Below are 9,421 nucleotides of genomic sequence, written 5' to 3'. Positions count from 1 at the left end.
GGATTATTGTTCTAAAAAATAAAAAAATGAAAAAAATACCTATTTTTATTATATTTTTTATTCTCAAAACATGTTATATAAAACACTAATTGTAAGAATATTAAAACAAAACAGTTTCAAACATGCCCTTTATTACGTTTCAATTTTAAAACATTAATATTTGTGTTCTCTTTCAAAATTTAAAAACAAGTTGCAAATTCATTCTTTTAAATTATAAAATTGGGAGTTAGTTAAACTTACAAATCTTTGAAGCTATTAGAATAATAATTTTACTACTTTTTAAATTAAATATTAACATCTATATTCCCTTTTAAAGGCTAAAAAATAAATTGCCATTTCATCAATTTAAAATTACAAAATCGAAAGTTAAACTTGCAAATTGTATCCCTTGTTAAAAATTAGACAAATAAGTTGTAAATTCACCATAATAAAATTATATTTATTAGGATAGTGACAAAAATTTACCCTACTTAGTATTCTAAAATTGCTTGGTCCTTAAATGGCATTTTTATTATTATTCTAACAAATTTAGGATATACAATTTTGTATCTCAATTTTACAACTGTATTAATATGCATGTAAAATGAAAAGAGGAGTTTCATGAGCAAAGATAATATAATAACAAAATGTAACTTAATCCCAAGAAAATTCATTTATGCCTCCTATAAAAATTCATTTGCCCATGTATATAAAATAATATATTCTCTTCATTCAAAAATGTAAAGCATTTTTTGAGGAATTTAAATTAAAAAAATGTAAGGTATTTTTAATCTTTTGAGATGTAATTATTGCCTATTTTTCAAAGTGCCCCTATTGATAGTAACTTTATATTTATTATATGGTGTTTAATAAGGATAAATATGAAAAGATAGAGTTAGTTTGAAAGTAGGTAACTATTGAGATTCAAGTTTTTAAAAATGTCTTATATTTTTGAACGGAGGCGGAGAGAGAGTATATAATAAATTTAAATATTTTACGTTTAAATTGTTTTATAAAAAAGTTTAATTTAAATGACTAAATCTTTTGAAAGGAGAATTATATACAAGTTTCAAATAAAAAAATTAATTACTCCATGGATCAAATCCCATGTGGTTAAAGGGGATAAATTTTTACGTGCATTTATGCTTCTAGCCAATCAAAATTTGTGTGCATATAATTGTTGTGTGGTGGATACAGCGTGTTACAATGATTTCAAATAAATTTAAGCTGCTACAGTCAACTGTTACCATGATTATTTGTATTATTGCCTTTGTCGGAGGAGTAAGAGGAAAGAAATTGACATGCTTCTCTGCTCACTTATATAATCTTGAATGTTGCTTTTATGAGCTCTCCGATGGGTTGCTTTTGCCATCACTCTTGAATCACTGTTCTCATGTGCCTGCTTTTTCTCAACTTTCTGAGATCTTGTTCTTGTAAATCCCCAGTGAAACTTCAAAGAAACAGGCCTCGCAAACTTTCATTGGTAGCTAGAATGGTAAGCGTCGTTGATATAGCATCTCCCAGAAACAAGAAAAAGAAAATTATAAGCGTCTTGACAAACCCCAGCAACGCTTTTACTCTGAAGCTTCCTCTGCTTCACATTTCATCAACTTCCTTCAATTGCTTGCGCTTGTTCTAAGCTGCAGCGAGGTAAGCGCTTTTTTTTTTCTTCGTCAACCTTTGCTATCTCAGTGCCTTTCTTTTTCTTATCCTTTGCAAGAGATTCTTTTCGGTCTATCAAACTCCCCTTTCCGTTTTACGTACAGTATTGTGCATTTCTAGCCCTTGCCACGAAGTTTCAGAAAATACCTGAAATTCATAGTACAAAGTGTAAGTATCTTTTGATTTCATGTCCTTAAAAAGTTAGACTTAATTAGAAAATCACATTCACTTTTTTTTTTTTGGGCTAATTGCAATACCTGCGAGATAGTATTTCCCCTCCTCTAGAATTAGCGTTTTAAAAAAAAGTTAGAAAGTATTAATAGTTCTGATGAATAGACATTGGTAAGGATATGATATCAATTTAATCCACATCAATCAAGATTCCGTCAGAAAGCTTGCCCATTTCCATTTCAATCACCTACTTGTCTCTCTGCTCTCATTTTCCACCCATGAAGCTTCTCTTTAATAGTGTTAAAGGATTAAAAAGATTGAAACAGTCAAACAGATCTTTCAAAACATAACCACTATTAAAGTGAAAGCCAAAGAAAAAGGTGGGCTGTTCAGGTGAATAGAAAGAAAAAGAGAGAACTCCGTAGACCCGGGCCGCCAGCATATATGCATTTGTTTACTCCTTTCAAGAGGCAGCATGATAAAACGCTTTTTGGTCCTCTGATTACTTTAATATCATTTCCCATTAACGTTTTCTTTCAGTTAGAGCTTTATTTTATCTCTCAATGAAAACCCAATTATTGATTCTATGCTTCTCTGCTCACTTGTATGTCCCTTCTGCTATAAGATCCAATGGGTTGACTCTGTTGTCATTCTTAAAACACTGCACTTATGTGCCTGCCTTCATCAAAAGCTTTTGAGATCCGGTCCTTCAATTTCCTCCCTGTGAAACTTCAAAGAAACAGGTCTGATATACTTCCATTGGTAGCTAGAGAGGTAAGCGTCATTGAATGAGATAGAGGCCACAGCAATTTTTTGATTCTTAAACTTCTTATTCACATTTAATCAATTTTCTCTTTAGAAGCATACATCTACTTATCCACACCCCTCGTGTTACTTCCACTTGCCCTATGTTGCAGTAATTTAAGTGTTTTTCTTCCCTCTTCAACCTTTGCTATCTCTTTGTCATCCCTTTTCTTCTCCTTTGCAAGAGATTTCCCCTTTCCCTATGAAACTCCTATTACTTATCCTATGCTTGTCTGCCCCTTTATATGTTGCTTTTGCCTTGACTTCAGATGGGTTGACTCTGTTGTCATTGGTCAACCACTGGACTTTTTTGCCTCCTTACTTAAAGTCAAGCTGGAAGTCCATTGATTTCTACGCCTTGCTTATGGATAGGAATACAGTGCGACCAATACAGCAATGTGGTCTTCCTAAACCTCACTACATACTAGGTTTCTGGTAAACTGGGAGCAAAAAATGGATAGTTGACTCACTTGCTGAACCTTCTGTTGGCGACAAATGGTTTCTTCACAACTATATCCCCAGAGTTAGGCAACTACAATCTAGTTGAGTATGTTGATCTTTCTGATAACTATGTTAATGGACACATACCATATATGTTGAAAAAGTTGGGACATTTAAGGTATCTGAGTTTATCTTCTAATCTGCTCACTGGTGAAATTCCTAACTCTTTGTTTCAAATTCCTGAACTGGAGGAGGTTGACCTGCAATAAAACAATCTAACTGGTCACATCCCATCCAATATTGGCAACACGACTAAACTGTTAGTGTTGAACCTATCCAATAATCTATTGTCAGGGATAATTCCTTCTTCCATAGGTAACTGCAGTACACTAAAGGCACTATTTATGAATGATAACAAATTGACAGGAATTCTGCCTCAAAGTTTGAACAATCTCAAGAATCTTACGTATTTTGATGTAAAAAACAATAGTCTTCAAGGCACCATCCCTCTTGGCTGTGGAAGTTATGGCAAATTAGTTATTTTGGACCTATCCTTCAATATATTTAGTAGAGGTATTCCCTCAGGCTTGGGCAACTATAGCAATTTAGCTGAACTTTCTGTTGTGAAGAGCAACTTAGTTGGAAGCATTCTTTTGTCCTTTGGATTATTATTAAATATTTCAATTCTTTGCCTTCCTGAGAGCTATTTTTCTGGAAATAAACCTCCAGAAATTGGCAATTACAGATCTTTGTAGAAGTTACATCTATATTCCAATCAACTGGGGGGAACAATTCCAAATGAATGGGAGGATTGACTAAATTGGAGGACCTTGAATTGTACTCCAACCATTTGACAAGTGAAATTCCACTTATCGTGGAAGATGTAAAATCTTAAGCATATCCTTCTTCAGAATAATAGCTTTTCAGGGAAATTACCTTCAGAGCTTGCTAAGCTCAAGCGTCTGGAAAATATCTCATTGTTTGACAATCAATTCTCTAGATCAATTCCTCAAAGCTTGGGAATCAATAGCAGTTTAATCAAGTTGGACTTGATGAATAATAAGTTCATTAGTAATATCCCTCCAAATCTTTGTTTTAGAAAGCAACTATGCATACTAAGTTTAGGTCGTAATCAACTTCAAAGGGGCTTACCTCATGATTTGGGTAAATGTGCAACTCTTAGGAGGCTTGTTCTCAACGAAAATAATCTTTTTGGGTTTTCTTCCTGAATTTGAAGGTAATTAGAATCTCATATATAGACATCAGCAAGAATAATGTTAGTGGATCAATTCCATCAAGTTTGGGAAACTGCACAAATCTCACTGCTTTAATTTTGTCCATGAATAACATTATAGGGCTTATACCCTTGAAGCTAGGAAATCTTGTCAACCTTCAAGTTTTGAATCTTGCTCACAACAAACTAGAAGGCGCTTTACCAACAAAGCTGTCATACTATACTAAAATGCTAACATTTGATGTGGGATTCAATTTTCTTAACGGTTCATTCCCATCAAGCATGAGGAGCTGGACAGAGTTAACCATATTAATTTTAAGAGATAATCCTTTTAGAGGGGATATCCCATCTTTCTTATCAGAATATGGCTAGCTTCTTAACCTATAACTTAGAAGAAATATGTTTTGGGGGAAAATTCCTACATCAATTGGATCATTATTGAATCTCTTATACAAGTTGAATCTGAGCGTAAATAAATTAATAGGCGAGATTCCTTTTAAAATAGGAAAGTTACAAAAGCTGTAAAGGCTGGATATATCCCCAAACAATTTGACAGGGAGTATACATATTCTTGGTGAACTTTCTTTACTAATAGCAGTCAATACATCATACAACTCATTTGTTGGTCCTTTACCAGAATGGAAAATGCAACGTCCGAATTTATCTCTATCGTCATGCTTGGGCAATGCTGGCCTTTGTGTCTATTGTTCAACCTTAAATGGCTCTACTTGCATAAACTCTAGCCTCTTGAAGCCATGTGACTCTGAATCAACTACCCATAAAGGCAGTAAATGTTCAATTTTATTTATTGCACCTGGATTTGTAGGGTTTGTCATTTGTCTGTCAAGAATACTCCTAATTAATGATCGTCGCTGTCATGAAATATCTCAAGATGGCCACCTCTCTAGCAGAAGTTCTAAGGAGGAGGTCTCTACTCATTATGGGCAATATTTTATCTGAGTTTGGTCAAACATCTACACTGAAGGAGAATGCTGTTTGTAATGAGTTAGAGGCTTTATATTCAAGTGATATAGGTGATTTTAGAATTAGTGACCTGATAAATGATACTACAGAGAATCTAAACGATCAATATATAATCGGCGAAGGTAGGCATGTAATTGTTTATAAAGCCAAATTTGATTTTGGTGTTTTTGTTGTTAAGAAAGTTAAGTTTGCACAGAGCAAGAGGAGGCAATTAAACATGGTTAGAGAAGTTGGAATGTGTGGGAATATTGTATCATTATTGTGAATAATTAGCATTCATTGTCATTATGAGGCTTTATTAGCATTTATTAGGTTTTACCTCCCTTGATGTGTATATATGGCCTTAGTTTGTAATTAGAAAGCATATGAATGAGAAATGTACTTTTTCCTTCTCAAAATATCACATGGTATCAAAGTATCAAGCTCAAAAATTTAAATTAGGTTAGTTCTAGAATGGCTAGAATGAGACTTTTTGAACAGTACATGAGACAATGGTAGAGCGAGTTTTGAATCTCATCGCCACCCTAGATGTACTCAAGAGGCTCTGAACGACAAAACCTAGGATCGCGATGACAAATGGCAGCGCATGTGGACCACACGTGCCACCCCTACGAACTACGTCAGCAAGCTTTCGGCGACATATAGTGGCTTCATTTTGGACGTGATCTTCTCAAACTGTGACGACGCACTCTCTCCGGCCAGATCTAGTACAATCCGATGTATGGGTACATCTTTTTTGAACCATATCAGGTCGTATGGTATTGTTAGTGCCCTAGTTTGCTAAGTTTGGAGTTATATTGGGTTGTGGCTTCTATTTTTAGTCTATTATGAAGCCTTTCCCTTATTTGAAGTGCTATATATACTCTTCTATAGTGTCGTGACTAATTTTTCCAGATTTGCACCTGTAGCATTAGTGGCAAAAAGGGGTTCCTTTCTTCAAGCTTTAAAGACAACTTGAAGTGCAGTGGTATGTGTAATATCCCAAAAATTTTAAGACTTGAATTTATTGTTTTAAAAAAATAAAATATCTATAATTAAATTAAAATTTAGAATAATTTAATAGAGGTCCAGGGTTTGAATTTTTCTTAGCAAAAGTTTGATTTTATTTGATTTTTAACTATGAAAAAAATTACCAAAGTTGACCCGGACTTTTATGCTATAACAAAAAATGTTGGGCCCTTTCTTGTAATTTTTCCCAAACATTTAGATTAGCTTTTTTAAGGGGAAAACAGACGCAGAAACGCAGAGAAAGGAAAGGAAAGGAAACGCATGAGAGGGAGAGAGGAAGAAGAGAAGAGAAAGGGAGGAGTTAGGCTTGGATCTAAGAGTCTTTGCGACCGTTGCGAGCTCGGCTACACGATAGGTAAACTCCCTACTTAAATCCTCTTCTCTTTCTCTTGATTTTCTTCAATTTATGGAAGAAAAAATTTTTGAATTTTAATTCCAAAGGCTTTATTCTTGTAAGCTTTTATTTCTTTGGATCTTAAGGAGGATGTTTTGAGTTTTTATATAGTGATCTAATGTTTTGAGTGGATAATTGGATGAAAAGAGGTGTTTTGGGCACAAATTAAACCTTGAGAGATTGATTGATTTAGTTATAATTTTGCTATTTGAGCTCAATAAGATTTAAATTAAGGTTTGGTTTTCATTATAAGGGCTAATGGTGAAAGTTGGTGGCACTAAATAAAGGTTTTTAATTGATTAAAAATTATATAAATTGAAAATTAGCCTAGTGATGGCTAATAAATGGTTTTAGTGATTAAGTGATACTATGTGAATGGTTGGTTTAATATATGGACCATTAGGATGGATTACGACTCAGTGACCCAGTTGTGTGGTATGAGTTATAGTCTTCATTAATTCTATTTGTCATGATAAGTGATGTGGATCACTTATATGTTGTAGGGATTGTTGGTGGAATTTGTTCAGAAGTTAAGGAACAAACCAAGTTTTATTTTGTACAAAAGGAACCCTTTTGGTACCAAAGGGTTAAGGTAACAGGGGAATTTATATTTCTTATTACTTTGTTTTAACTATTTTTGAATAAATATTACTAGCCATCATGCATTACATATTTTAAAAGATTAAATGTGCTTTATAAGGGATTATGGGGTACTATTTTGATTATAGTGCAAATATGTTTTCTAATTGTTTAATAACAATGTTTTTATGGAAACGAGATTTATAAATGTTATACTACTTTAAAGTGTTGAATGGTCAATACTCAGGAAAGGTAGACAAGAGTAAAAGGCATGATCTCAGTGGGAGTTCACGAATGAGAAGGTGTGAATTTTTGATATTCTATAGCACACTGTCAGTACTCAGTGTTGTCTTACGTATTGTGGGCTCAGTGCACTAAAGTGGTTAGTATATTGAGTGTTCGACAGCTCTCAGTGGGGGACGGAATCAGACATATGAAGTGTGAGGTTGAGTGCCTAGGCCAAGGTAGCCCTCACATGGAGAGTAAGTTGGGCTGGCTCTGGGAGGGAGTTAGCTTCGATTGCTTAGGATTCACGTTGAAGGGGCATAGGAGGTTCAGTGGATTAGATCATGTCTTATATTTTGTTTTGTGCTTGTGGAGGTATAAATAGGCATAATGTTTACCTGCGAGTTAAAGAGTGCCAGGGGCATTCTGTTAGTCATGAAAGGCCATACCGGCCTATGTCATGCATTCATACATTTTAAATAGCTAAATTACATACTATGTTGAATTTATTATTCGTTTATTTGATTATGGCTTACTTTGTAATAATCAATGTAGATTTCTCTGTTATTGAGACTGTGGTTGTCTCACCCCTTTCTTTTCAATATTTTCAGGTCCAGGCAAAGGATCCAATGGTGGACGGGGAAAGGAGTAAAGCTAGGGGTTTGCTTGTGATTTGTAAAGAACTGCAACCCCTTTCTTTTGAGCAAATATATTGTAATGTATTTAGGATTAGGGTGCCAGTAGGATATGATTATGTATGTGTGTGTGAATATGTGTGGATTGTGTGCTTGTATGAATTTTTGTCTGTTTATAGACTTGTGGCTAGGAAACTTGGTTATGGTGTGTGGTTTTGATGGATTTACTTAGTAGACCAAGTTTCTATTACAAGCAGATATTTATTTTGATATATATATGTGATTCTATAAGCAAATGCAAAGTGGTTGCATTGCAAATGATGTGCTATGAGTAAACATACACCTTGGATAGAGAGAATGGATGCGTGGGCCCCACAAGGAACTCTGAGCCAAGTGAAAATATTTAACATATGTATTTATATAAATACATGATATTTGGATTGATTTGTGACCACTCTTGTATGATTTGTGCATTTTGGGGGTTTAGGGTCCATTTTGAGAAATGGCACCCGAGTGGTCAAATTTTGATGTATGGGAGTTTTCCATCATTTGAATGTTCTATCAGGTGTTTTTAGTCTTATTTGACATGTCCAAAGTGTTCCCACAGGTTTGTGACCATTAGGATAAGATTTGGACAATTTTGAAAATGGTTTTTATCAAAAAGTTACACTTTTGCATCTGGGTGTCCAAATCTTAATCTGACCGTTGGATTTCTCTAAGATTTGGGTCACAAGTAAAACCTTTTATAAGCTTCGTGTGGAATTTCGAATCATGTCGATCGGATATCGGATGGAGAAACGGCGTACTCCGGAATTTGGTCTGGAGGTGTTGTCATGACAGCATTTCATTGCTGTCATGACAGCTACAGTAGTGATATTGCAACCTGCACAAAATTCAATCCGTTCGTTGGATCTTTTTAAAATTTGGTATGCTAATAGTATTCTTTAAAAGTGACATGTGGGCTTTGGAATCACTCTGATCGGAGATCGGATGATGAAATGGTGCATTCCGAAAGTTGGTCCGGAAGTGCTGTCATGACAACTTTTTAGCTGTCATGACAGCAAAAGTGACCAAATTTGTAACATGTCAAATTTTTAATCCGACTGTTGGATCTTTTAAAATTTGGTTCACTTATAGTACCCTTTGAATATGACATGTAAGTTTTAAAATTTCTTTGATCGAAGATAGGAAGACAGAACGATGCCTCCCTGAAGTTGACTCGAGAGTGCTGTCATGACAGCAATTTAATGCTGTCATGACAACATATTTTTACCCTTCTTCCGCTTAACTTGCTTTCGTCGCTAT

At 34.5% G+C, this 9,421-nt stretch overlaps 1 protein-coding gene across 4 annotated transcripts; it reads left to right on the top strand.

Annotated features, from left to right (window-relative positions):
• The first annotated feature begins 1,281 nt into the window (after positions 1-1,281).
• LOC129300703 (uncharacterized) lies at positions 1,282-8,369 on the top strand. Of its 4 annotated transcripts, none has more exons than XM_054939279.1 (4): positions 1,282-1,629; positions 6,170-6,638; positions 7,181-7,269; positions 8,093-8,369. In XM_054939279.1, exons 2-4 carry the CDS (start codon positions 6,545-6,547, stop codon positions 8,333-8,335), a joined length of 426 nt encoding a protein of 141 aa, XP_054795254.1. In that variant the 5' UTR covers positions 1,282-1,629; positions 6,170-6,544; the 3' UTR covers positions 8,336-8,369. The 4 variants fall into 4 exon arrangements, 1 of the variants encoding a protein (XP_054795254.1); XR_008590820.1 differs by lacking the exon at positions 1,282-1,629 and adding an exon at positions 7,504-7,558 and having other exon boundaries at positions 3,186-6,638; XR_008590821.1 differs by lacking the exons at positions 6,170-6,638; positions 7,181-7,269.
• The last annotated feature ends 1,052 nt before the right edge of the window (positions 8,370-9,421 follow it).

This window comes from Prosopis cineraria, unplaced genomic scaffold (genome assembly GCF_029017545.1).
Source record: "Prosopis cineraria cultivar Desert tree isolate PC_DT_omini unplaced genomic scaffold, ASM2901754v1 PC1712, whole genome shotgun sequence".
NCBI lineage: Eukaryota > Viridiplantae > Streptophyta > Magnoliopsida > Fabales > Fabaceae > Prosopis > Prosopis cineraria.
Note: the sequence above shows the minus strand (reverse complement) of the source record. Positions and strands in the feature narration are given on the sequence as shown.